We start from the raw sequence: 27,287 nt of genomic DNA, 5'->3' as shown, positions 1-27,287 counted from the left end.
CCTCTCTCTCTCCACTAGGGCCCATCAAGGCCCATTACTTCCCGGGGGGGTTCCGGTAACCCTCTGGTACTCCGGTTTTTCTCCGAAAACACCAGGAACACTTCCGGTGTCCGAATATAGTCATCCAATATATCAATCTTTATGTCTCGACCATTTCGAGACTCCTCGTCATGTCCGTGATCACATCCGGGACTCCGAACAACCTTCGGTACATCAAAACTTATAAACTCATAATAAAACTGTCATCGTAACGTTAAGCGTGCGAACCCTACGGGTTCGAGAACTATGTAGACATGACCTAGAACTATTCTCGGTCAATAACCAATAGCGGAACCTGGATGTTCATATTGGTTCCCACATATTCTACGAAGATCTTTATCGGTCAAACCGCATAACAACATACGTTGTTCCCTTTGTCATCGGTATGTTACTTGCCCGAGATTCGATCGTCGGTATCCAATACCTAGTTCAATCTCGTTACCGGCAAGTCTCTTTACTCGTTCCGTAATACATCATCTCATAACTAACTCATTAGTTACAATGCTTGCAAGGCTTAGGTGATGAGTATTACCGAGAGGGCCCAGAGATACCTCTCCGACAATCGGAGTGACAAAACCTAATCTCAAAATACGCCAACCCAACATGTACCTTCGGAGACACCTGTAGAGCACCTTTATAATCACCCAGTTACGTTGTGACGTTTGGTAGCACACAAAGTGTTCCTCTGGTAAACGGGAGTTGCATAATCTCATAGTCACAGGAACATGTATAAGTCATGAAGAAAGCAGTAGCAACATACTAAACGATCGTGTGCTAAGCTAACGGAATGGGTCAAGTCAATCACATCATTCTCCTAATGATGTGATCCCGTTAATCAAATGGCAACTCTTTTGTCCATGGCTAGGAAACTTAACCATCTTTGATTCACGAGCTAGTCAAGTAGAGGCATACTAGTGACACTATGTTTGTCTATGTATTCACACATGTATTATGTTTCCAGTTAATACAATTCTAGCATGAATAATAAACATTTATCATGAAATAAGAAAATAAATAATAACTTTATTATTGCCTCTAGGGCATATTTCCTTCACTTTCAAGTGCTAGCGCACATGCCGTGTCCAGACCAGGTGGTCGCTGGACCAGCACGATGGCGCGAATATCCTTCCGCAAACCCTCGACAAAACAGGTGAGTAAGTAAAATGGGTGAATAGAATCCGAATATGAGCTCAAATGATTAATGATCAATTCAAACTGTTCAATGTAATTCGACATAGTGGTGGTTTGGCGGACAGTGTAAAACTGCTGGATCAACATTTGATGCCGATCTCGCCCGAAACGTGTGCATAAGAGAGATGTGAAGGACTCCCAGTCCAATTCACCAAGCCGTTTTTGAATCGACTGAAGCCAAATTGAAGCCAACCCCGAAAAATTGAGAGCAGCCATAGGGACCCAAAAAGATGGCAGAATTCCTAACATCTGAAAATATTGTTCACACAACGTTTTCCAGAGGTTTGGGTTTTCGCCAAAGAACTGTGGAAAAGTGATCGATGGGTGGGCTTGACCTAGGCCAGAGAGCAATTGACTTGCATGAGCAAACGGGGACAGGGCGGCAGATGAAGGAATCAAGGAATCGTACTGACCAGATGCCGGGGGCGGCGGCGGCGCCGGAATGGGCGCCACCGAGGGCCCCCGAGGGTTGATGGTGATGCCGTGGCCAGTAGGCCCTTGGGTGTTGCCTGCCGCGCCTGCCGAGGTGCCGATGTGGTCGCTCGGCGGCTGCAGCGTGGAGGTGCGTGGTTGCTGGTCCTCCGGCTCCATCAGTGGTGGTTGTGGCGTCGCCTGGAGGGCCGCTACTGCGTCGCTGAGATCCGCGACGCGGCGCTCGAGATCTAGGCGCCAGCTTAGCAGATCGGCGATCTTCGTCACCGTGGTTTGTTGCGCCTTAGTGAGGCCATCTATGGCGGCCTCGATCTTGGTCTCGAAGCGGGTGAGGAAGGCAGAGACGCTGGGATCCATGGCTTCACGAGCTTGGCGGAGACCGCGCGTCTCGATGAGATGCGCCAGGGCGGAGCGGGGAGGGTGGTGGTTGGTGTCTCTGATAACAGATGATAGGTTCAGGATAGAGGGATCGATCTATTGTTGCTCTCCGAAGTAGTAGCTATTACAATCGGTTACAGGAGCGATGCTCAAATGGGGAAGAACAGGGAAGAACTAGGGTTCGGGGGAAAGGAAGTAGGTAGCCGCCGCCGGGTCGTGTGGTGATCCACTGGATACCGCTCCTGTCGTCGCTCCAGGGTTAAGTAGAGTGGCGGCTTGCGGTGGCCCATTCTGGGCCCGTGTACCTTGGGTTGGGCTTCTTGGCGCGGCTAAGCCACGCCTCCTCGTGGTGCTTGCTGGTCAACGGGTCCGCACTGTCAGGGTCGCTAACAATGATCGGGCCGACGTGGGCAGTGCACTTGCTTTGCCACCCTTTCCTCGGGCACGAGCGCGCATGCGGAGGCCCCGCGGGACACCGCCGGTGTGGCTCTGGCGGGCGCTCGCTCGCACGCACCGCCCCACTGCCAATTGCCAACTGCAAAAAAGGTCGAGCAGTTCTGATTTCTCGCGCTCCCAAACAATATTTTAAATAGCACGTTATTTCGCCGTTATAACGCGGTTATAGCATATTTGGAAGGGAGACATTATGTTTTGGCAAAATCGGACGCTACGGCGCTAATCACGTAATTAGCGCGCTACACACGCTATAACGTTGTAACGTTGTAACGTGCAGACCATGCAAAACTGAAATAAGCACAGCCCAGCGGGCCCAGCAGGCCAAAACCAACCCACGACCACTAGCTTTCTCACTCCTTTTATCAGATTCTCCCACTAGCTTTCTCACTCCTTTTATCAGATGCATATATTGCTTGCTCCTATGAAAAATTTAGTTGCTTAAATACTTTATTTCTAGATATATTTGATTTTTTTGCAAACGCTATTTTGAAATATAAAACGCTATTAGCGCGCTATAACTTGTGTAGCATTTAGAGAAGGGTCTCGCTATATTTTGTAGCGCGCTATTTAAAATATTGCTCCCAAATCCGTCAATTGCAAATGCATGCATGCACGTGCATCTGCGCGGCGGCCGTACGTGGCTACCCTTCTTGTTAAGCAAATGCATTAAGCAGTGCTGCTCACACACCGCATCCCTTGATTCCTGGAGCTCATCAAGCTAGCTGCTCCCTAATCATCATCAGTGTTAGCTACACTATTAACTAACTAGGTTCATCAATTAATTCTCTTTTCCAATCAAGAAACCTACTCACTCGAGACTTGCTCACTAGACTAGGAACTACGTTGGATAGTGCCTAGGTTGAGTAGATGCAAAGAGAAGGCTCGTGGCTCATCCTTGTACTTGAAGCCACTTTATAATTAGTTTATCATCCTTACGATAATAAACCAAGAAAGAACCATACCTACTCTACACTGGCTCCAGCAGAGTGTACTTTTCTATACTCTCTCGTACATCCGGGCCACATGGTATGGGAGACGCGAAACCGCTCACCATCCTCACAACCCCGCTCCACTCCACTCACTGGCGGATCAGCTCGACAACTCCTATAAATCAGCGCCACCAACACCACGGAATCTCCCACCTACGCCTCCAAGAGTCCAACCAACCACCCAAGATCACATACATTCTCCTGGAATTAACCGGAGCAGGAGCGGTCGATCGAGATGGGGGATCAGGGCAAAGCATCGTCGTCGTCGTCGTGGTGCCGCGGCCGGCGGGGCCCGGTAGGGTTCGGGCTGGCGCTGGCCCGGCTGGTGCGGAGGATGCGGAGGCGGAGCAAGATGCTGCTGTGCACGGCGGCGCCGGCCGCGTCGTCCCGGTACTGCCCGCAGTACGACCCGCTGAGCTACGCGCGCAACTTCGACCGCGACGGCTTCGGCACCGCGCTGCAAGACGACGTCTCCGGCGCCGGCCAACTCTGCCACCACTACACCTTCGCCTCGCGCTTCGTGAGAATTGCTCCCTATTTTGTTTCGTTCTTTATCCCCCGACCGCGCCGCCGCTAGCTAGGGAAAAAAATTATATGAAACCAGGTCTCACGATAAGAGGATCATCTTCCGGATTATGATATGGTGGTTGTACTGTAATGTACTGTAGTAAGGATTTCCAGGCCTTCTTGGCTCCATTGAATTTGGCCTGTTAACATGATGCATGTCACGTCAGGGGATCCTAACCAGGAGGTATTCACATAGTTTAGATAGAGACAGATTCGGTTGTTAGGCAGTTCAAATATCTCACAATTGTAACTATCCCTATCTTCTCTTTTCCAAGTAAACTCTCCTGGGAAATCTCTCTGTAACGATCGTAGGGTGGTCGCGCCCCCTCCTATATAACATGAACCACGTCCCTCGAGAGAGGTATAACGTTTTCCGCTATCGCACATGGTAGTCAGAGCCTTCCTTTTCTCATCTGAAGCTTCTGTTGAATCCATCTAGCCTAGCCATGTCTTCCTCCTCCTCCTCCGGTGCCTTCTCTCCCAACCTCAATAGCCAGGTCACAGAGAAGTTGTCTTGCACGAACTACGTGCTATGGCGCACGCAGACCACACCTCAACTGCGCGGCGCCAGTGTCTACGGCTACGTCGACGACACCACGCCGGAGCCGGCGAAGCTCCTCATCACCACCAAAGAGGGCAAGGAGACTTCATCGCCCAACCCACTCCACCCTATATGGGTCCGGGAGGATCAGCAAGTCCTTGGCTTCCTGCTGGCCAACCTCACAAAGGAGGTCTTGGTCACGGTGACCACGCTCACCACGGCGAGCGCGCTCTGTGTCTGTCACAAAATGCAAGCACTTAGTTTCAAGGGCAGGTTCCAAGGGCATGGTATGCTCGTGTCTGTCACAAAATGCAAGCACTTAGTTTCGTTCCTTCTAAGTCTGAAACATCATTGTTCATCTACAACAAGTCCAACACATGCATATTTGTTCTCATATATGTTGATGATATTATTGCAACCAGCTCATCTGATGAAGCAATTAGAGGACTTTTTAAGGATTGAAGTGCAAACTTTGCTCTAAAGGATCTTGGTGACTTGCATTACTTTCTTGGGATTGAGGTGAAGAAGCACAAAGATGGACTTCTCCTCTCTCAAGAAAAGTATGCAACCGATTTGGTTAAGAAGGATGGGTTACAAGGATGTAAACCCTCATCTACTCCGTTATCCAGCTCAGAAAAATTATCTCTTGCAGAAGGTGAGCTCTTGAATCAAGAGGACAGCACCCAATACAGAAGTCTGGTAGGAGCTCTTCAGTATCTCACACTTACCAGACCTAACATATCATTTGCTGTTAACAAAGTCTGCCAGTTTCTTCATGCACCTACCAATGTTCATTTGACTGCTGCAAAACGTATAGTTCGATACGTGAAGCACACTCTGAACTTAGGACTGAACTTCAGCAAATCACCCTTTACTCTTGTCAGTGCATTTTCTAACTCTTGATTGGGCAGGTTGTCTTGATGACAGACGCTCTACTGGTGGTTTTGCAGTATTCTTTGGACCAAATTTGATATCATGGTGTGCACGTAAATAGGCCACTGTATCCAGGTCAAGCACAGAGGCAGAATACAAGGCATTGGCAAATGCCACAGCTGAGATAATTGGGGTTCAGTCCATGCTGAAGGAACTTGGTGTACAAAGTAAACAAGCTCCGTGCTTATGGTGTGACAACCTTGATGCTACGTATCTCTATGCAAATCCGGTGTTCCATGCCAGGACAAAGCATATAGAGATAGACTTTCATTTTGTCAGAGAAAGAGTTGCTCAGAAACAACTTGACATTTGCTTTGTGCATTCCAAAGATCAACTTGCACGTGGATTCACAAAGCCTTTGCCTACAAGAAGTTTTGAAGACTTCAAGCATAATCTCAACTTGATGAAGTTGTGATTAAGGGAGGGTGTTAAACATGATGCATGTCACGTCAGGGGATCCTAACCAGAAGATATTCACATAGTTTAGATAGAGATAGATCCGATTGTTAGGCAGTTCAAATGTCTCACAATTGTAACTATCCCTATCTCCTCTTTCCCAAGTAAACTTTTCTGGGAAATCTCTCTGTAACGATCGTAGGGTGGTCGCGCCCCCTCCTATATAACATGAACCACGTCCCTCGAGAGAGGTAAGACGTTTTCCGCTATCGCACATGGCCCACTTGGGAAGCTGCAGGAAAATTAGTCCAGTGGTGAAAATGTTTCCAAGATATAAAGCAAGTAACCTTTCAAGAATTAATATCTCGGCCTAATTCCTTGGTGTCTATCTGCGTTTCAAATGTTCCTGATACTCTACATAATCCTCTCCTCATATATATGCTCTGAAATTACCATGCCAATGCAGACTTAATTATCACCGAGTCACCGACGGAGGCTTGCATTGTATCAAAGTGATCGAGAGTGGTTGGCGGTAGTACAATATTTGCCGGCGACGTCGCTTTTGCTGCTGGCTGTAGCCGCAGACGCAGTTATCGTGTGTGTGTGTGTGTGTGTGTGTGTGTGTGTGTGTGTGTGTGACTAGCATTGGCACCACCGTCCACAGGGCCGGTCCTGAGATTTCAGGGGCCCGGGGCGAAACTATAATCCGGAGCCCTTTGGGGCCCTTAGTATAATCGTCTAACTAGTAATCATCATATTAGATATAATTTCACGCACCTCTCCATTACTCATTTCTCTTGAGTAAGGACTATACAAAAAATGTTTTAAAGTTTTATGCAAAGGATATTTAGTGTTTTCTTCTTTCCTTTTAGACCCATTTTCCACTAATATGTCCCTCGCTTTGTTATCAAAACTACCGTAATAACCGGTTTCTCATGAAAACCTGCATATTCTGCCGCTTTGAATTAAATATAGGCTCGTGATCACTCACATTGGTATCATCCATGTTGATGTCAACATCGTCTTCTATAAGGGTATGACCATCATCTTTCGGAATGGCTTTTGATCAACTGCGAGAACTATCGCCAACTCCTCTTGATTTCTTGAAGTGCTCGTATTGCTCTTATAATATTTTAAAATGATCGTTTTAATGCCTCTTTCTCCTCATCCGCCTCCTTCTTTTTTCTTTTATGACTTGCGGATGGATACTTTCTACCCGGAGCCGACATGACCTTGATGAAATTTAAAGGAACAATTAGCAGAAAGCTAATTAGAATATTAGATTAATTACGTATGATCTTCATCTAATATCATGAAAAAATCTGATAGGGCATAATATAGTACCTTGTCTCTGTAATCTAATCTGCCTATGTGTGCTCAATCCTCGAAGATTTGATCGCCCAGCCAACAATTCCATATTGACATGTTGATTCGGGAATCAGGATTAAGAAAACCAGGAAGAGCACTGAACACTAGAAGAGAGGGCAGACCGCACGGCAGAGCCGCAGAGGGCACGAGGAGAGATGTACCTACTGGCTGCTGCAGTCCGCGGTCGTCTCGTTCCGTCGTTCGTCGGACGGTCGGAGGCCGTAGAGACGCAGAGTTGAAGACGACGATTAGACGAACAGAACAGCGGTATCAGCGGAAGAACGACCGAACGATCACGAAGAAAAAGGAAACCGTGAATCCAGCGATTCCTTTCCTGTGCACGTCTTGTGCCTGTACGTGGACGTGGTGCAAACATTGGCAAGGCCCACATCTCTCTCTTTCTTTCCTAGGCTGAGCCGTCGCTGACTTCGCCACTTTGCCTTCATTTTTTATTTTCGCTCGAAGTAATACATATACGTGCACATACCCTGGGAGGGGCCCCCTGACTTTTGGGGGCCCGGGGCGGCCGCCCCATTCGCCCCCCCTCAGGACCGGCCCTGACCGTCCATTGCGATTCTTCGCGTGAGAGACGGTGTCCCGCGGCCACGGGTTACCGGGTGTGCTGGCGATTTCACCGCTGCAACATTAATTGGTTGGGCGAGAGGGTTCCAGGACGCAAACCCTATTCTTAACGGGCCAGCCCATGTAAGGGTCGTTACAGTTATATTTTTTCAGAAGCCCCAACGGTTTTGGAAAGCTTTCCAACCGGTTTTTCTTTTACCTGTTTTTTTTCACTTGTTTTTCTCCGGTTTTTCCTTTTCCTTTTCCCTTTTCTATTTTCACTCCTTTTTTTCAGTTTCAAAACTATTTTGCAATTTGTGAACTTTTTCCAAATTTTACAACTTTTCTCCAAATTATGAATTTTGTTATATTTTTTTTGATTTTCTTTTCAAATTTGTGAAATAAACATTTTGCGGGCCTTTTTTCAAATTAATAGCCTTTTCAATTCATGAACCTTTTCAAATTCGTTAAATTTTCTGAATTCATGAAGTTTTTCATTTTTTATGAACATTTTTTTAATTCATCAAATTTTTTGAAATGGTGATTTAAAAAAATCGCGACTTTTGGAAATTTATGCACTTTTTATAATTCAAAAGGTTTTTCAAATGACCAACTTCTTAAAAAATTAGTAAAAAAAATTTAAATCTTCGACCCTTTTTTGACCCGCTATTTTTTTTTCTAATTCATGAGTTCTAAAAGTCCATGTGAGTAGTCAACTCTCACTGTGAACTATATTCAATGCGCCAGCAAGGCGCGAAGCGCGCGAGCGAGCGCTATGGGCCTGGAAAGCTTCGCGTGACCACCGCAACTAATTGGTCCTGTACAATGTAGGGGAAAGAAAATAGTCGGTTTTGGTTGCAAGTTTGGTTTGCATCGGTGCTTACAAAGGGAGGCGGAAGCAAAGATTGCCTTCCGATGCCAACCGATGCTTGCGTTAATGGCGTGAAATAACTACTCTTTCTTTGCGCTTTCGGCGCCGGTGGCCATGGACATGGCGTGGTGTGAGTTCGCCTGGATAAGGGCTCAGGGCTGGATCCATGATTTGAACATTGAAGGGACTGGCTCGATTGCTAGTTGCTACTAGTAAGCGTGCACGTGCAACGCACGTATCCTAATAAACTACAATAAAAACATAAACTTTGTCTTGTGTTTTTACCTGAACATTTAAATGTGTGTCACGCCTAATGATTTTGCTGTAGCAATTTATTTTAGATTAAGTCATAGGTCTTGTTTGACCGGTGAAAGACTTTCATTGTTGAAATGTTGTGATCCCAAAATTCCAAGAACAAAATGAAAAAAACTCGCTCATGTAACGTAACAGACGACCAATACACATGTCTTCACATAAAATCAACGATCACATAAATGTATTTTTAATTGTTACTTATAACAAAATACTTAAAAATAACAACTAAGCAACATTATCTAGTAATCATTATTTGATGACGACCCTCTCTGAAAGTTCCATCTTTTGATGCGGTCTATAATGCTTCGTTCTAAGACTGTGATATTATTTAAAAAAAATAAACTTTTCAATGCATAATTATTTTGAGAGGAACCCATATAAATATTCTTCACCTAATGGGTTGTCGATTATGTATATTAAAAATAAAACAAAAGAGACACGGATGATGGTCCATTTGGTCGATGATCGGTTTAGTCTGGGTGAGGTAATTAGGCCACAGAAAAGCAACCACAGGTCGGATTTTTGCAAAAAAAAAAAACAACCAGAGGAACAGTAATAAGGAGCAGCCGGTAAAAAGTAAAATAAAAGAAGGAGCAACAGGATGTAACCCGTCGCACTTCGTTTTCTCGGTTTCTCCAGTGGTGTGCGGTGAGACCGTGAAACACTATCACTTTGCTTTCTACACTCATGACTTGCTTCCTCCGCCAGCATCCTCCTCTGTAGCACGGCGCCTCCTCTGCAGCACGCTGCTCTCCGGCCACGACGATGCCCGGCGGCCCCCTCCCCCCAACCCACACCACCACCACAACCACCACGGCCTCGCCCCGTCTCGTCCTATCCCCACCACAGCCTCGCCCCGCCGGCTCTTTTCCCCACGACGACCTCTCCCCACCGGCCCTTATCCCCACAACGACCTCTCCCCGCGGCCTCCTGTCACCACCGCGGCCTTGCCTCGCCGCCAACCCCGCGGATCTTCCCTAGATCGGCTCTACCGACGCCATCGTAGTGCCCCAGAGCAGATCGAGATGTGAGCTGCTGTACACGATGTGGGAGTAGGCATCGCGAATTGGACCGAGCTTCAGTCCGTTGATGTGCCCGCCGTAATCATCGCCCCCCGTGCTTGGCTCACACAGTCGCTCCGGGAAGGAATTCGCAGCTCGTGTACGTGCTCGGGTGCTGAAGGTATGATGTTCGATTAGATGTTGTTAGTGCACCTACGGTTATCAGTGCGGATTTAGTCAGGTGACATTTTTTGGGTAACCATGCTGTGACAAAGCTGATTGAGTTGTGGATTTGAATCCTGGGTGGCTTAATTTGTCACTATCAGCTGACCATAATTGATGTTGAGTCATTGTTTTTCGTAGCGGTTGGTTGATTCCTGTGGTGTTCTCAGGTTGTAATGTCGCATTATTACCGGCACTAAGTAACAAAGAGTTCCAGGGTCACAAGCAAGTTGATATCTGCACTGTTTGTATCAAAAATACATGTGACTCCATCATTTGACATCTGAACTTTGCTGATGCTTATGCCATTGTATGCACAACAGGCGCCTTCGCCACATTGTCATTCATTTCTGAGATGTTTCTCTTTCTCTATGTTGGCATGGATGATATAGAGTAGTGGAAGAATGTTAGTGAAACACATATAGGTATGTTATCTATCTGCTTCTTTCCATGTGTGTAATAACATATTTGTTGTTCAAATCAAGAAATTGTAACGCATTTTCTATACTATATGCAGCCCAATGAAATGTATGGCCTTGAGCTCCATTATTTAGGCCAGATCTCATGAGAGGTGGTATGTCAATTGCATTGGCATACAATAAGGTAAAGAATTGCATTGGCATACCAAATCTGTTGATAAAATGTGCTTCAGGAGTGCTAAGCAGTGAAAAAATAAACATAATAGCATACCAAATGTACCCTGTTAAGCATAAATGGTCTGAGTTATATTAGGAGGCGTACCTGCTCTTAATATATTCTTCTCTTTTCTATGTTGTAACATTTAGATCAGTCCACTTATCGAATTTTAATTCCATGTGCTCGGATGCACATTTGAATAAATCATCCAGTCCTTCTAGCTGTTGTACCAACAAATGAAAAAAGTATGAGCATGAAAAGTGAGAAATAAGAGAAAAAATAGCTTCTTATGAAAAGATGGGGCAGTAGGACTAACTACTAACCGTATTAGTGAGGTCCTTGCGGTTCATTAATGGGCCTAGCGAGTCGAGAACTTGAAAGCATAGTTTTATGGCATTTATAACACATAGGTACCAGTGAACGTCGTCCATGTTTATTGGAATGAATATATGAAGAAAATGATTATTTTAGTTGTACTCCTATGCGGACAAATCGCTCGTTCTTGCTGTAATTCATAGAAATATGTAGAAAAGTAAGACTAACCATATCATTTTCCAAATACTCTTTGGCTCTATTTAATACCCATGCTGGTGTGGCATCCGTGTTATCTGAGGACGGATAGCAATCGATCTTCATCATGTTAGAGATGCATGCATTATCTAAGAACACACTTCCACCTGACCTTACTTGTAGATGCTCCGTAGCCAATCACAATCTTCATCAGCTATAGAAATTGAGTGACTGTAAGTTAGGAAATCAAAGATTGGATATGCAGTGTTTCATGTAGCTGGCATCACCTGTGTCGGATTGTTTTTGTTCTCCCGTTGTAAGGACTACTGTAGATTTGGCTCGACGCCGTTTGTCACGTAGGCTTTGTAATATACCTTGTTTATGTTGCTCATACCGGGCACTTTCCCTCTGCCTCTTGAGTGCTTATTTTGCTTCTGTATAATAAGTGTTAATTAGGTACAAGACAACATGAACAACAGTGTTTTGTCAATCAGATTTATGGTGTAAGTGTAAATTATGTATGATAGTTAATATGAGCCACAATTGAGTACCATATGAACTGTTGCATCTGTAGGCTTGAAGTGGCGGTCGTAACACAGTCGGTTGGGAGGACTCAATGTCAGAGTCGATACTATGGACATTTTCCTTGTTAGAACCGGCACTATCTGGTGGTCTTAATGAATTTGGAGCATGAAGTGGAGTGTGATCCCTCATTATCATATCAACAGGTATGTCTGCATCATAATTGTATGTACAATGTCAGTTGTTGACACACGAACTAAGGTATTATGTTTGACAAGAGAACACATGACCTTCCGCGGCTGGGGTGTGTCGTTGCTGGGTGACAGCAGACTGCGCACTGGGCCTGTCCACAGTGTCAAAACCTGTCCAAAACACTTACTTAACACGACTTTACTTGTGATTCATGAAATGTTTGAGAAAATGAAGTAACCAGGCAACATGGCCACGGGTGGCTTAGATAGAGTGTTGGCTCCATTTAGAATAGCAGACGTAGCTTTCTTAGATCCCTTGCCTGCTGTCTTAATGTTTTAGTATTGCATCCCTGTTTACCTCTCCCTTTCCCTCTGTCTCTTTACTTCTTTTGGATCTGTTTTTTGACCTGCGAGGCAATGATATATTATGGATTTACAAGATTGAAGTATGTAAGAGTACGTGATGTATGTATTTACCTGAATTTCCGTTGTTCGTCGGGTCCTGAAAGGGAGTACGTGCCTCACTATGCTCAGAGGGTGCCATATTGTCAACTCAGTTTGTCATGCAGATCATGATGTACTGTAAGTATCAAATTTCACAGTACAAATAACAGATTGTCAGATTAAAAGAGCAATCTCCTTTTGTCTTCTGCCTGATCATCTATACTTGCTAATTCAAATGATCTAACCTGTGCGCTGGCAGGTCAAAAAGTAGTCATATGTCCTCGAGATGCTGCGGGCCACACAGGGTGATGACACCGGAGGTAGGGCAGCACGCCGGGTGGAGGACGTCGCGGCCACCAGGGGCGACGGCAGTGTGGCGACGACGGCGGGGCGAGGAGAGGTTGGGAAGCAAGGCGGGTCGAGGAAGGACGTGCACCGGGGTGGAGGACATCGCGGCCACCAGGGGCTAGGGCGGCGTGGCGGCGGCGGCGGGGCGAGGAGAAGTAGGGCAGCAAGGCGGGTCGAGGATGTCCACTAGGTCAAGGACGTCGCAGACACCAGCGCTAATCGCGGCGGTTCCTGGAGTGGTGGCGGCGTAGATCGCGGAGGTGCTGTTTAATTCCCAGGAGGTGTCATCGTGGGGCTATGTAGCATCCTGAAAGAGGGAGTCTGTCGACAGAACATTTGTTGTGAACCGTGTAGTATGGTTGATTTAACGTGGACAGTTGGATGGTACCAAGTGAGTCTGATCGGACGTGGGGGTTATCCCGTGTGCACTTTCTGGTGTGGATGTAGAGGAAGTTATGTTTGGTCTTTTAATAGTAGTGTAGATGTAGATGCATCATTCACAAAAGAAACAAGTGCGCGCGGTTTCACAACTTGAGATAGCACTGCGTAAACGTAAGCCATGTCCATGAAGGTCGACAAATCATGTCTCCTTCACGGCTTTATTACATCACGGACAAGTCATGTCTCCATCATGAAGAAGAAGCCAGTCTAGTTGGCTGGCGGGGCGGCACCATATTTGGCCTGAAGCTTCCTGGCGAACGCCACCGCGGCGTCCGGGTCCGGCACCACCGCCGTCGCCGCCTCGGTGCCCGCGAACCGCTCCGCCCACGCGACCAGCAGCGGGGTCTTCCCCGCGTCGAGGAAAGTCACGCCGAACATCCTGCGCAGCGCCTCCATCCAGAACATGTTGCAGCCGACGGCGAGGTCGAGGAAGCCGATGGAGTCGCCGGCGAAGAAGGGCCTCCTGCCGCCGTCCAGGCACTCGGCCGCGGCCACCTCCAGCTGCGCGAGCGCGGCGAGCGTCTCGCCGACCTTCTCCGCCCTCGCCGCCTCGGTCGGGGCCAAGAGGATGCCCAGCCAGGCGGGGAACAGCTGCAGAGCAGAGCAAGAAGATGAGATCGACCGACACCATTACTTCTCTAGCACTCACATTTCAAAGCAGAGTCGGAGGAAAACACACACAGAGAGACACGCACCTTGTCGTCGACGTAGGCGGCCCAGAAGCGGGCGGTGGCGCGGGCGTAGGGGTCGGCGGGGAGGATGGGCGCGCCGGCGGCGGCCCAGACTTCGTCGACGTACTGCACGATGATCTGTGACTCGCAGAGCGGCAGGCCGTTGTGGATGAGCACGGGCACCTTCTTGTGGACGGGGTTGTATCGGAGGAGGAGCTCGCCCTTGTCCAGCACGTCCGTCTCGATGTACTCGTAGCTCAGGCCCTTGATGTGCAGCGCCAGGCGGACGCGGGTCACGAACGGGCTCACCAGCAGCCCCAGCAGCTTCAGATCCCCTTCTCCGGCCATGGTTTCTGCTATTGGGATAGATAGCTCGGCTCTCCTGGATATGTAGTCGTTGAGTGATGATGTGACTAATTGATAAGTCTGGAGCAGATCTGTTCGCTACAATTCAGTATAAATAATGCAGCCCACATGTGATATGATTCGTTTGCCATGCTGTGATGCAGAGGCGGATTGGGTCCCGAGATCTGAGTCAATGGTGAATCGGCGAGGCGTGTGTCACGCTTCAATTGAATAATAACAAATGGTTAGGCCTGTAGCGCGGTTTGAGAGGAAATTGTACGCATGTTTTCTTTTAAATAAAAAATATAGAGTCCTTGCCCCCGTCTAAGAAAATGTTGAGTAAATAGGAAATTTTTAACTAATTTAATCCATAGATAAATCAGCATGACATTAACAAAATTAACGACATACTGACAGATTTAAACATGCACGTACATACAAATCTACACATACTGCTAGTACTGCTAATATGAAAATAAACAGGAGCGGGATAAACGTGTTATACTCTTCAGTAGGCCAGGCAGAAGCAGCGACGGCGGTGACAACAGCAGCGGCATCCTCGGCGGCCTTCTTGTCGGCCTCGATCTTCTCAGCGGTGGCACGTTTTGCGTCGGTGTACATGGTGATGACGAAGACGACGCGGAAAGAAGTAGTGGATCGGAGGTGAGCAGTCGCGTAGTCGCTTTCCAAAAACCTATTCGCCTCTCTCCCGTACAGGAACCGGAGAGACGGGGTTCAAAGACCTGCTCTCCCGTCGATCGTGTACTCGGCAGACAGGATGGTGTCACCGGTGGCAGCAGCCGCAAAGGAACGACGTGGGCGGTTCGCTGGGAGCAGATGTGATCTGTTCGTGGCGGTTAGGGTTAGGAGACACCGTACACTTATATAGGCGCAATCGCGAAGAGAGATGTGGGCTCGACCCACGCCTCGGATCGTGGCCCAGCTGTCAGAAAACTCTCCATCAGTGACTGACAAAATAAAGCGCGTATGTGTGAGCTCAACTCGGCTCATTTCCGCAACCCTTATAAGGAGGTCCAACTCCTCTCCAACTTTCAGGATGAGACTAAACTTCCCACTATACACAGTGCCAATAACCCACATGGGCCATTAGAGAAATTGCTATTGGCCTAAAGCCCATCACAAATTTCAGCAGAAAACACCTCAGAAAAAAAATCCTCGCCTTCATTAAAAAAAGTAAAAAGAAAAAGGAAAAAAATACCACCGCGGCCTACCAGTGAGTGCCACTTTGCACAACCCTTCATTAAAAAAAGAGGTTATCACCTTCATCTAAAAAAATACATTAAAAAAACAATCCACACCTTCATCTAAAAAAAAAGTTCTGAAAGATTTCTCACCACGCCCAACCAGCTTGCGCTATGTGGCATAGCTGGTTGGCCGCCCTTTATACGTAGCTTAATGAGTTTAAAGATTTCTCACTGCGGCCAACCAGCTCGCACCTTGTGGCATAGCTGATTGGTCGCCCTTGGTTAAACCCATTAAACTACGCGTGAAGGGCGGCCAACCAGCTATGCCACATGGCGCAAACTGGTTGGGCGCGGAAAAAGCTTTTGGGATTTTTAGATGGAGGTGAGAATTTTTTTAAAATATTTTTTTCCTTTTTAGATGGAGGTGATGACCTTACATATTTTTTAAATGAAGGTCTACGCAAAGTGGCGTTCGCTGGTAGGCTATGTTGGTGATTTTTCCTTTTCTTTTTTACTTCTTTTTCTAGATGGAGGTGAGGATTATTTTAAAAGTTTTTTCTAGATGAAGGTAAGGACTACATGTACTTTTTAAAATGACAATATGTGCATAACTTCCTCTCGAGCGGCGTCATGGGGCGCCCCAACCACCACTAGTAGATATCAAGTATACTCCCTCCGTTCAAAAATACTTGTTATCAAAATGAAAAAAAAGATGTATCTAGAATTAAAATACATCTAGGTACTCCTTTTATACATCTAGGAGTACATCTCTTTTTATTTATTTTAATGACAAGTATTTCCGGACGTATAAGTTATGTTGTCTAATCATGATTTGAGATTTTAGGCAGCAACCATGTTAGCAATCCACAAAGGATCTAAACTCGACCGTGTGCGAAGACCACCCGCATGGTCAGCAATTTTCATCATTCGTAAAAAAGAAAAAAGAGAAAGGGTTATGGCCCACGACGCGGTGACTCCCCATATTTTTTCCCCACTTTGCTCCTCTCTGTCTTTCTTTCACTTTCCCCACCCCCGTCTCGCCGTCGCCGCCGACGGTGGAAACATCAGAACTCCGAGTCTCCAACCTCGCTCCTCCTCTGTCTTTCACTTTCCCCACCTGCGACGCGGTAGCCCCCATCTCCATCTCGCCGCCGTCGCCGAGCAGGTTGGGGCGAAAGGAAAGGAAAGGAGAGCTGCTCAGCACGGCGACCTCGCAGCACTGCACTGGAGTCAACCAAGCTCAGCCTGCCTCTGCAATGTTGATTTGATGGTATCTACAATTAGGGCTACTGCAAAGGTATGCCTGCCGTTTCCCCTGCTCTCTCTTCTGCTTCTCTTCTCTTCTCTTCTGTTCCCCTTTTTGCAATGGAGATTAATTACATCTTGGATCTTACAGCAACAGTCACAGCCGTGTTTCTGCTCTTCTCTGTCCAGGCATCCATCTGGTTTGCTCTCTGCTCCTAATGTCATCTGGTCAGCATCTTCTTTAATGTGCCCAAATCTATCCCCACATCTCTTGATTTCGGCACGCAGTTCCAGTTTGTGACGAAATCTTTAATGCCTGCTGCAGTTCCAGTTTGTGCTTCCTAGACTACTACATACAGTACAGTACAGTACAGCACAGGGCTAAATCTCCAGCAGGTACACATTTTCTCGCTACCAATTTCTGCAAGCCTGTCCTGTCTGCCTGTCTCAAGCAAACTAACTTTTACCATGCTCTAGTTCTGAATGGAGGACCAAAGTGTGCTGGAGCGTATACTTAACGGAGAAGAGGACCCCAAGGATCTGCCATTAGCGCTCTTACAAAGCATCACCAATGATTTCTCTCAAGACAGACAAATTGGTCAGGGTGGATTTGGAGTGGTTTACAAGGTAAGTACACTTTACCGCCTCGAGTCCAGTAAGATATCACTAGTTTGATTCAAAAGTACCACAGATTCATCTTGTTTTATTTTGAATCCTTTTGTATTAAAAATTACAGCAGGAAACTGTCCTTCTGTTTTAGTTCAAAAAACAAAAGTATCACTCTGTTTATTAGTAGAAGCAGAACTTGGCCACTCTGCTTTTGTATTCTAGGGCTGAAGCATCTTCTAAACGCTGACCAACAGGGTGTACTCCGAAATGGGATTATTGTTGCTGTCAAGAGGATAGAAGTGAATCAAATCACAATTGATGACGTGTCATTTCGTCGTGAGTTTAATAGCCTGATGAACAACAATCATCAAAATGTAGTCCGGTTTCTTGGCTTCTGTTCTAATACACATCATATACCGAGAAAAGAGGCTGGAGAAATTAGCCTTGTCAACGTAAGAGAAAGATTGCTCTGTTTTGAGTACATACGCAATGGAAGTCTTGATAAGCATATTACTGGTATGATCTTACTGCAATTGATGCAGCTCTTCTTTTTTACTTCTTTACCTTATGGACCTTAGCCTTGACTAGTGCTCAGTTTTCAAGACCAGATCAACCTTGGCGACATACTTGCATTTAAAATGTTCTATCATTGCTCAGTATGAAGTTTGACATAACTTCCTTTTTTTTATGTATTTATTATTCTACAGATGAATTAAGGGGACTTGAATGGGAACCACGTTATGCAATAATGTCTGGAATTTGCAAGGGTTTGTTTTATCTCCACGAGGAATTTTTTTTTGTTCATATGGACCTTAAACCGCCAAATATATTACTTGATGATCATAAGATTCCAAAAATTACTGATTTTGGGTTGTCAAGATCTGATGAAATGTCGCATACTACAGGTCAACGTTTTGGAACACCGTAAGCTATGAGGAACCATTATTTACAGTTTTCTATCATTACAGCCCTACATTTATTTTGTGTCATAATGCATCACACTATTCTATTTTATTGCAGAGGATATGTCGCTCCAGAATACAAGAAAGATGGCAAAACTTCATTCAAGTGTGACATATACAGTTTGGGTGTCATAATCACAGAATTGGTAACGGGGCGTAAGAGCGTCCCTCACAAAAATAATGTAAGTGTGATATCTCTCACTTTTTAGAACAGCAACAATTAATGTTTTGCATCCATCTTTTGTTCGTTCTTTAATATGCCTAGTATAGTGCTGAATAGCATATATCTACTTTAAACAACATCTTTCTTCATATATATCGCGCGTGGCTGGATGGATTTGTTTACGGTGCTGAGGCGAACACACACTATGGGTCTAACATATGGCCTTGAACCCATAGACCGACGGATCCAAACAGATGTTGCCTTGTACTATTAAGTTGCTTGCGCGATTTGGCTGTGTGGCTTTGCACCCCCACACGGCACAACTGTAGGTGGCAGTCCTGATCCGGTGGTCATAGTGCTGTGTCTCGCATTGGTGTGGGCATTGGAGTGCTCGACGCAAAAGTCTGCAATGGCAGATCTGTCGACTCAACATCTACAGGATGCAGGGGATTTGGCCCCTTGTCCGGGGCCTGTGTGGCCGGCCTGGTTTTTTACTCTGCAGTGTGCACACTGGTTTCACAATAGCTGATACGTGGGTTCCTTGTTGGGAAGACGACAACGGAGACATCCATGTTGATGGTGGTGGCCCTATCTAAGCGCAGCTCGGCAATGCATTATGCACGTACATGGTTTTGCTAGCGTGGTGATGTCCACATCAAGACCATACGCATGAACAGTTGTCTCCGGGTGTGTACGCCATGGATGGGTTGGAGATTCCAGATCCTAGGTCCATGGTGCGTGCGTGCCTATCCTAGCAAGAGTGGCTTTGCATCAGTGACTTCATCTTGGCAAGTGGGGGCGGCAAGAGACGGTGACTTCAATTTGGTGGTTGTGTCATTCAATACCAGGTTTCGATTTCCACGGTGAAAACCCTAGGTTTGACCTTCTTTGGTTGTACTTGACAATGACTGCCTTTTTGACATCCCTTGTTGAAGGCATTGTCTGGATATTGCTCGGAGTCTCGCTCCGGGATGAAAACCCATGATCTAGCCTCATTGGTTGGATCGAGTGACATCAGATGGTGGTTGATGTTGATGTTTCCCTGCTGCGAAACATTGATCTCTTTGGCAGGATCTTCTCCTCTTCTTTTTTAATAATTTGGTCGTGTGCATCCTCAGTGTCTTGACAACTCTTGACATTGTGTCATCGTAGAGGCCGGTGTACTTGGCATTAGCTTGATATTAATATATAATCTTTCATCGAAAAAACTATCTAGTATTGCTATCCGTAAGGGTCCATTAGTATGATGGTTGTTAGGAAAACTCCACAATACACATCCTATCTATGGGCTATGGCAAAGAGATTAGCAACAATGCAATTGTATGACACTTCAACAATTACATGTAGCATAGATATAGATTTAACAATCACAAATGACTCAAAATTTGGGGATGGGGTTGCTCATAGCAAAGCAACGTTGGGTGGATACTTTGTACATTTAGACAGCTTTGAAATACATCCACATGTAAGGGATATGCTTCACATATATATTTAAAATTATAAATAACTCTATGCTGACTTCACTAAGGTTCCACTACTAATTTGTTTCTTTTATGTATTGTGGCATTTTTTTGCAGGTACTTCATAGTAATTGATGATATATGGGATTCGGAAGCATGGGGTCTTATTCAATCTGCTTTTCCAGAAACCGAACGTGGAAGTAGAGTGATAACAACAACAAGGAATCATGATGTTGCTCTTGCCACTTGCAATGCTGAAAGCGAATATGTTTATAAGATCAAACCACTCAGTGTTGAAGACTCAATAACACTATTTTTTAGAAGAACATTTGGTCCCAAAAAGGGTTGTCCTGATACACCCAGAAAAGTAGAGATTTCAATTGATATTCTAAATAGATGTGGTGGTATGCCACTTGCTATTAATAGCATAGCAAGCCTTCTGGCTGGCAAGACAGACTCGACCTGGGAGTATGTATGGAAATCTTTGGGTGCTATGACTGAAGGAGATGATCATGAAAAGATGAAGCAAATATTGGATCTTAGCTACATACATCTTCCTGATCATCTTAAGACATGTCTGCTTTATGTTTGTATGTATCCAGAGGATCGCGAGATAGATAAACATAATTTGTTGAGGAAATGGGTAGTCGAAGGGTTCGTGCACGTGAGTAGAAACAGTGGGCTGGATGCAGAGGATGTTGCAGAAAAGTACTTCGAAGAGCTCATCAGCATGTGTATGATCCAACCTGGGAGGATAGACAAATACAGCAATGAAGTGTTGTCTTGTAGAGTACATGATATAATTCTTGATCTGATGAGATCCAAGTCAAGTAAAGAGAATTTTATTCATGTAATTGATGGTTCGAAAGATGAGACAGGGGAGATCCGTCGAGTCTCGGTCCATCGCAATGATAAAGAGGATACGAGAATTTCGGAAACAATCAATAAAGGGTCACTGTCACATGTTCGGTCTGTGTTACTTTATCGAAGCTCACTTGTACCTTGTTTTCTGGAGTTCAAGTATGTCCGAGTTCTACACCTTGAATATGGAGTTATAAGTGGGAACATAGACCTCACCAGTATCAGTAGGTTGTTTCTCCTAAGGTATTTAAAGATTGCAGGCTCTCCTCCTGGACGTCCATATGAGCTGAAGCTACCTAATCAAATTGGGGGGCTACAGCAATTGGAGATAATAGATATATATGGATGTAAATTGAGAAATTATCCATCAGATATTGTTAGTTTGCCCTGGTTATCGCATCTCAGCTCGATGGGATCAGTGTTGCCTGACGGGATCGACAAGTTGACATCCCTGCGCACCCTAGCAGGCATACGTCTGTATGGAAGTTCGGTAGAGAATGTCAAGGGGCTCGGCAAGCTGACCAACTTGAGACAACTTGAGATCTCTTCGGATGGGCCTAGTGAAGGTTTGGAAGAGGCCACCATGGATGCCTTGTACTCTTCCATCTGCAAGCTTTCCGCCAACCTCAGGACCTTTACTTTCACAGGAGGATTTCTTTACATACGAGATGTCCCAGCAGGCTGGATTACCAGAACAACATTCCCTTGGGGTTCTCAGATTCAGGAGCTCAATCTGGGATACTGCAGGTTTGAAAGGTGCCCCGAGTGGATTGGTCAGCTCCACGGCCTCTACAAGATTTGTATTAGTGTGAGGGAGGTGGCTGATGGTGTTAGTATTGTTGCACAGTTGCCTTCACTTGCCTACTTCTGTTTGAGTATTTTTGGTATGGGTAAAGAAGAAAAGGAAGAAAGTGTAGTCATCCCTGGAACTGGCAGCGGGGCATTCAGAGCACTCAAGCACCTGCGTTTCTACTGTAAAAAGGTGTCATTGACCTTTGAAGCTGGGGCTATGCCCAAGCTGGAGAAGCTTTCTATACAGTTCCGTCACGAAATGGCTCCTCAGTTCCTACCGGTTGGCATCCAGCACTTGCCGGTTGGCACCCTTAAACTAATCTGGTTACATGTGATCCCTGACTTCTTGCAGGTGATGAAAGGTTCCAAGCTCTTGAACGATGACTATTCAAGAAAACGCACAAGGAAGTTGGGGCCCATGTTGAAGAGAGCATTTAAGCAGCAGCATCCTGATGCTCACATCATCACTCACGTAGGAATATATTTCGAGTGATGACGAAGATCGTTACTCCAGTTTAGATGAGTATGAAGTGATGAAGAAGATGCATATTGAGAGGGACTCCAGTTTAAATGAGTATGGACTGATGAAGAAGATGAATATTGAGAGGGTGTTGACGCATGAATTTTTTACATTCAGTTTAGTTGACCATCAAGACTTAATGAAGCAGCATCAAGACGTAATGAAGCGGTATGAATATATTAAATCCAGATTAGCTGAGCATCAAGACAAAGGTGAAGAAGATGAAGAGTATTATAATGAAGAAGAAGATTACTGTAATGAAGAAGATGAAGCGACAAGCACCAAGAAGATGAAGAAATGACGTCTCTTACCTGTAACATCATTGAGCCCTATTAATGTGATGCCTAGTTGTACGGAAATACAACAACTGACCACATCATTGTTAAGATTGTGACGGGTATTGTCTTGTCTGCACCTACGCTAACGATACCTTGAACATTGTTTTTAAAACTTTTTTATCATTTTTGAGGAACCTATACTATTTCCAGCTTACCACTTGAAATTAGCTTTCGTAATACCAAGCCCTAAACAACAAAAATCTATGTGCTATACCTTTTGAAAACGCTCCATGATACCTGTCCAAAAGAAATAAAATGAAAATCATCAAGGGGCCCAAAATAGCCCTGAAACTGCAAAATCTGTGTGAAAATGTGCTATGTTCTTTCAAAACGCTCCATGTTGCCCAGAAAAAAAAATGGTGTCATGAAAATCATCAACTGACCCAAAAATAGCCCAGAAAGTGCATGATCTGTGTGCTATACCATTTGAGAACGATCTATGGTGTCCAAATTGATGAAAAAACAGGTGAAACGTTGTGAATATCACCACCTGGCACAATATACCCTGGAAACCGCAAAATCTTTGTCCTATAAATATAAATATGAAATGTCATGAAAATCACCACCGAGCCCAAAATAGGCCAGAAATACCATAATATGCTACCTCATCATGGGGCCCAAAATAGCCATGAAGCAACAATGAGTGTGATCCAACAAAACTTGCAAAATATTTTATGGCGAAGTAGAAAGCAAAAGGAAAGATCCAAACTTTGCATACTACTGTATTCATCAGAATTCTTTCCTAGCTTGTGAAAGCACAAAGGGATCAATCAGTGTTCTTCCTCTACACTAAAGAATGAATCACAATACAGAGTTGCAACACCGCAAACTTTCTGCGTCATCCTAATTGCCTTTTTTTCTTCCTGTGGCTCACAACAGCCTAGTCGATCACGTTCCCGTTCCCTCCCTGGAGCGCCTCATGCTCTCGTTGATCAGCTTGAACGTCTTCTTTACAAGTTTCTGGTCCAGCTCCGTCATTCTGTCTATCTTGAACACCCGGTCGACGCGGTCCGGCTTGCTGCTCTGGAAGTAGACCTCTTCAAACTTCTTCACGAATCTCTACTCTCTACCTAATCTTAAATTAAAAGACGGATTATTTCTCCACCTTTTTTCGTCCAATTATTTTTCGTCGGTTAAATCCAAGTTCAACCTGCCCCACCATGTTGTCAGCCATGCAGTGTATTCCCTGCTCGTTGGATTTTCCTAACCGATTGCGCGCACAACCTGTATCTTTGCCGTCCATCCAGGACACTGTCCAATCAACCTGCCCCACCATGTTGTCAGCCATGCAGTGTATTCCCTGGTCATGTGATATTCTATTGTGTGTATATGAAGCAGTATTGCAGCAAATGTGGGGCCATGGCCTATAGATTCTCCTAACAACTAGATCCATGGCCCATAGATTCGTCACGAGGGCTGCGCTGCTCATTATCTATGCAAGTCTAGATACAAATTCCATAACATTTGAATAATTGACGCGCATATGTTTAATCTGGTCAGTAATTCGTAAGTCCCAAAAAATGGTAGTAGAACATTCATAAAAATGCCACTTTCTAGCATAGTCGACAAAGGGGCAAAAAATCATAAACGTTCTACTGAACTTGTGATAAAGTCCATACGTTGCCTTCATAAAGTTTTGTACTATTTTCATAACCTTCAAATTCACATGTACACAAATTTATTCAAGGATTCATACAAAATGCCAGCTAGTTAAACATAAAGTTCCATTAACATCAATATGGCAAGAAAAAACATTCTCTGTTACATACAACAATAAAGTTCTTCAGCAATTTATACAAAGAGACCGTGATGCGGAGCATCCTTCGGTCATCCCCATGGACCTTCCATCGTCTCACCAAGCACCAAGAGGACCCATGACTAGAGCACGAGCTAGAGCTCTCGAGACCGAGGTGACTTCTCTCCTTAGTGATATATCACATGATCCTCTCGAGACATGGCTACTACCTCAATCCGGAATGTCGTGCATGATTAGGTACCAAGAGGACCCTCCCGAGGATGCACATGAAGATGGTCAAGACCCCAAGTCCACAGAAGAAGAGGACCAACGGAAGAAGGCAAGAACAGCCTCCAGGCACCGGACATCCGGCCCCTGGAGATCTACATGGCCAGGATTCGGCAGAAGAAGCTATAGGGACCGGACATCCGGCGTCCAGCCCGGTCATCCGGCCCCCCTCACCAGAAATCCGGCCAAAAGCCCGGACATCTGGCACCGGCGTCCAAGGAGCACAGAAGGTTGCCCCGTCAGCCCGGACATCCGGCCATCACCCCGGACATCCGGCGCCTCCCGAAGCACCGGACATCCGGCGTCGCCCATCCAGAGAACAGAACGGCCATATGCACCAGCTCGGACATCCGGCCCCTCGCAAGCCACCGGACATTCGGCCCGACGCCCGGGCATCCGACCTTCCCTGTCTGCGAACAGTGTAGGGCCGAGGCCCATGTACCCCTCTTCGCCCCTAGACTATATATACTCCATCCCCACCTACGTTTTAGGGTTAGCTTTGTGATAGCTCATTTGAGATAGAGCATTGCTCATCCGTATCGGATCTACTCCTCGTGAGGGACCGCACCTCTTCGGAGAAGATCCATCCGGATTCAAGACCTCCATCCGGAGAAGACAATCAAGACCTCCTCACGGAGAAGAACAGATACCTTTGTATCGTCCCTTGTTGACTATGGATCTCATGTTACTTTGTGCCTCGATGATCTAGCACTTGTGTGATCGATCTCGTGCCGGTTGAGTGTTTCTCTTATTTTCTCCTCGTTTTCCCTCGTGTTCTTCCGCGCGTTCTTCGTGTTCCCCCGTAGGATCCACTCCATACGTGAAAGATCGGCCCCATAGGGATCCGCCCTACATCATCTTGGTATCACGAGCCACGTTGATCACGTTTTTGGAGCCCCTACCCCGTGTCTTCTAGCTTGATTTTGTTGTTTTCGTCCTAAATCCGAAAATTCCTCACCAAAAATAGCCCCAATTTTTTTTTGTGATTTGTTGGTGTGATGAAGTTTTGTTGGATTTGATCCACGGATCTGCTTTGCATCGAGTGGATCTAGCTTTTACCCATCTCTCCCGCGATTTCCATCCACCAATTCGTCCGAATTTTGCCCCGGAGTTGCCCTTTTTCCTATGGAGTTCATCATGTTCGTCCCCGATCCAGGAGCCCGGACATCCGCTCGTGTCCACCGGACATCTGGCGTCCCGGACATCCGGCCCCTGGCAGTAGCAACTCCAAACCCCTCGCGCCATTTACCACCTAGTTTCGCCCAATTTTGCCCCGGTGCCCATGCTTACTTCCGCATACCCCAATGCTTTCCACAAGCACCACCACCGCTCACCGCTACCTCCTATGTCGATTTTGACGCGTTTTGGTCTTTGAGATTTTGGGTTGTGGTTCCCGTGTCCTATTGTGTTTCGGCTATATAGGTACGGTTCGACATCAACATCACCACCGCTCATCTTCATCGACTACTCATCATCGCCAAGGAGGGTAACTTCGACGACATCTTTGTCATACCTTGCAATTGCATTGATACCCACATGGCCTTACTTTTGCGTAGCTTACCCATCGAGACTAGCCATTGAGTATTGTCGGCAACGTTACTTGTGGACATTAGTGATCATACTCCATAGCATACATACCATACCATAGTGGTGCATATCTTGGCATCAACTTTTGTGTCACAAAGTTGTCATAGCATACACAATTGCTATCTTGGTTCATGAAGTTTTGCATGAGAAAAGAGCTCAAGAGTGAAAGAGCCACCCAAGCTTTTAAGCAAAGAGAAAATATAAGCAAAGAGCTTATAAGAAAGAACCATAGCATCGTACTACATTAAGATTGTCATACCCGGTCATCTTGGATCGTAGCACCGAAGTACCATACATATAGCATACTTGGGATAGAGATCATTGCATTTTTGCCTAATAGATTGTGCACAAGTTCCGAATCCGCCTATTATGCAATCGTGCTAGCGTCTCTCGTGTATTGTGCAACAAGAGCATTTTCATGGATTCCACATTTTGACTCATTTTTGGTTTGCACAATCCCACTTATCTATTTGCGTGTCTGTTTCTGTGTACCTCCACTTGCTTGGTCTACTTGTTGCGTTTGCAAATTTGTGAATCTTTTCCAACAGTATTGAAGCTCACTTACAATTGCATCAAATTTTGTGCCACCATCCTAACCAAGCTCCACCATAAGCTTTTATTTGTGTAGGTGTGAGAACCGACAAGAATTGGTACCAATAGTGCTATTTCATTGTCCGCATTTGAGTGAACTTGATTCATCGTCAACATCGGTCAAGGTACATTGGTATAAGTTCTTATCCTTCTACCACTCACATTTTTGCTTGGAATGATGGATAGGCCGAGTACTTCTACCAACCCACTCTTCATCGAGCAAGACGACGATATGTCATCATACGTCACCAAGATCCACCTCTTTGGTGCACAACGAGCGTTGCATCAAGAGCAACAAGCTATGAACGAACGCATCGACAACCTCGCCACCGACTTGCGACTCTCCGAGCAACGTACCAAGGACTACTTCGACAACAAGCTCGACGCTCACAAGCAAGAGAATGATGCAAGAATGGACGAGATCCGCGCCTTGTTGGTGAACCGTCCTCCTTCAACTTCTTCATACTCAAGACGGAGCCACTCAAGTTGACACTCCGACGACTCCTTCTCCGGCTCAAGTACACCGTCATCGAACACTCTTCGACGAGCCGCGCGTCAAGACC

The 27,287-nt window shown here is 45.8% G+C and overlaps 3 protein-coding genes and 1 long non-coding RNA gene across 6 annotated transcripts; 3 read left to right on the top strand and 1 right to left on the bottom strand.

The window, feature by feature from the left end:
• Nucleotides 1-3,674: 3,674 nt before the first annotated feature.
• Nucleotides 3,675-4,252, top strand: LOC119336547. The gene has a single exon (XM_037608592.1). It carries the CDS (start codon nucleotides 3,721-3,723, stop codon nucleotides 4,060-4,062), a length of 342 nt encoding a protein of 113 aa, XP_037464489.1. The 5' UTR covers nucleotides 3,675-3,720; the 3' UTR covers nucleotides 4,063-4,252.
• A 5,439-nt stretch (nucleotides 4,253-9,691) lies between these two features.
• Nucleotides 9,692-13,339, top strand: LOC119337642. 3 transcript variants are annotated; one of them, XR_005163439.1, is made up of 6 exons: nucleotides 9,693-10,219; nucleotides 10,584-10,685; nucleotides 10,778-10,863; nucleotides 11,981-12,134; nucleotides 12,629-12,701; nucleotides 12,823-13,339. It is a non-coding gene; the product is annotated as an uncharacterized LOC119337642 (long non-coding RNA). The 3 variants fall into 3 exon arrangements; XR_005163438.1 differs by having other exon boundaries at nucleotides 9,692-10,219; nucleotides 11,981-12,701; XR_005163437.1 differs by having other exon boundaries at nucleotides 9,699-10,219; nucleotides 11,981-13,339.
• A 94-nt stretch (nucleotides 13,340-13,433) lies between these two features.
• LOC119337641 (probable glutathione S-transferase GSTU6) lies at nucleotides 13,434-14,454 on the bottom strand. Its single transcript, XM_037609806.1, has 2 exons — nucleotides 14,048-14,454; nucleotides 13,434-13,943 (listed from the first exon to the last, which is right to left on the bottom strand). Exons 1-2 carry the CDS (start codon nucleotides 14,369-14,371, stop codon nucleotides 13,560-13,562), a joined length of 708 nt encoding a protein of 235 aa, XP_037465703.1. The 5' UTR covers nucleotides 14,372-14,454; the 3' UTR covers nucleotides 13,434-13,559.
• A 2,108-nt stretch (nucleotides 14,455-16,562) lies between these two features.
• LOC119339324 (disease resistance protein RGA5-like) lies at nucleotides 16,563-22,677 on the top strand. The gene is made up of 9 exons (XM_037611432.1): nucleotides 16,563-16,870; nucleotides 16,970-17,046; nucleotides 17,144-17,214; nucleotides 17,296-17,445; nucleotides 17,682-17,943; nucleotides 18,135-18,351; nucleotides 18,448-18,571; nucleotides 19,488-19,573; nucleotides 20,130-22,677. Exons 4-9 carry the CDS (start codon nucleotides 17,302-17,304, stop codon nucleotides 22,156-22,158), a joined length of 2,862 nt encoding a protein of 953 aa, XP_037467329.1. The 5' UTR covers nucleotides 16,563-16,870; nucleotides 16,970-17,046; nucleotides 17,144-17,214; nucleotides 17,296-17,301; the 3' UTR covers nucleotides 22,159-22,677.
• Nucleotides 22,678-27,287: the final 4,610 nt, after the last annotated feature.

Source organism: Triticum dicoccoides, chromosome 7B, assembly GCF_002162155.2.
Source record: "Triticum dicoccoides isolate Atlit2015 ecotype Zavitan chromosome 7B, WEW_v2.0, whole genome shotgun sequence".
Lineage (NCBI taxonomy): Eukaryota > Viridiplantae > Streptophyta > Magnoliopsida > Poales > Poaceae > Triticum > Triticum dicoccoides.
This window is presented reverse-complemented; position numbering and strand designations above follow the sequence as displayed.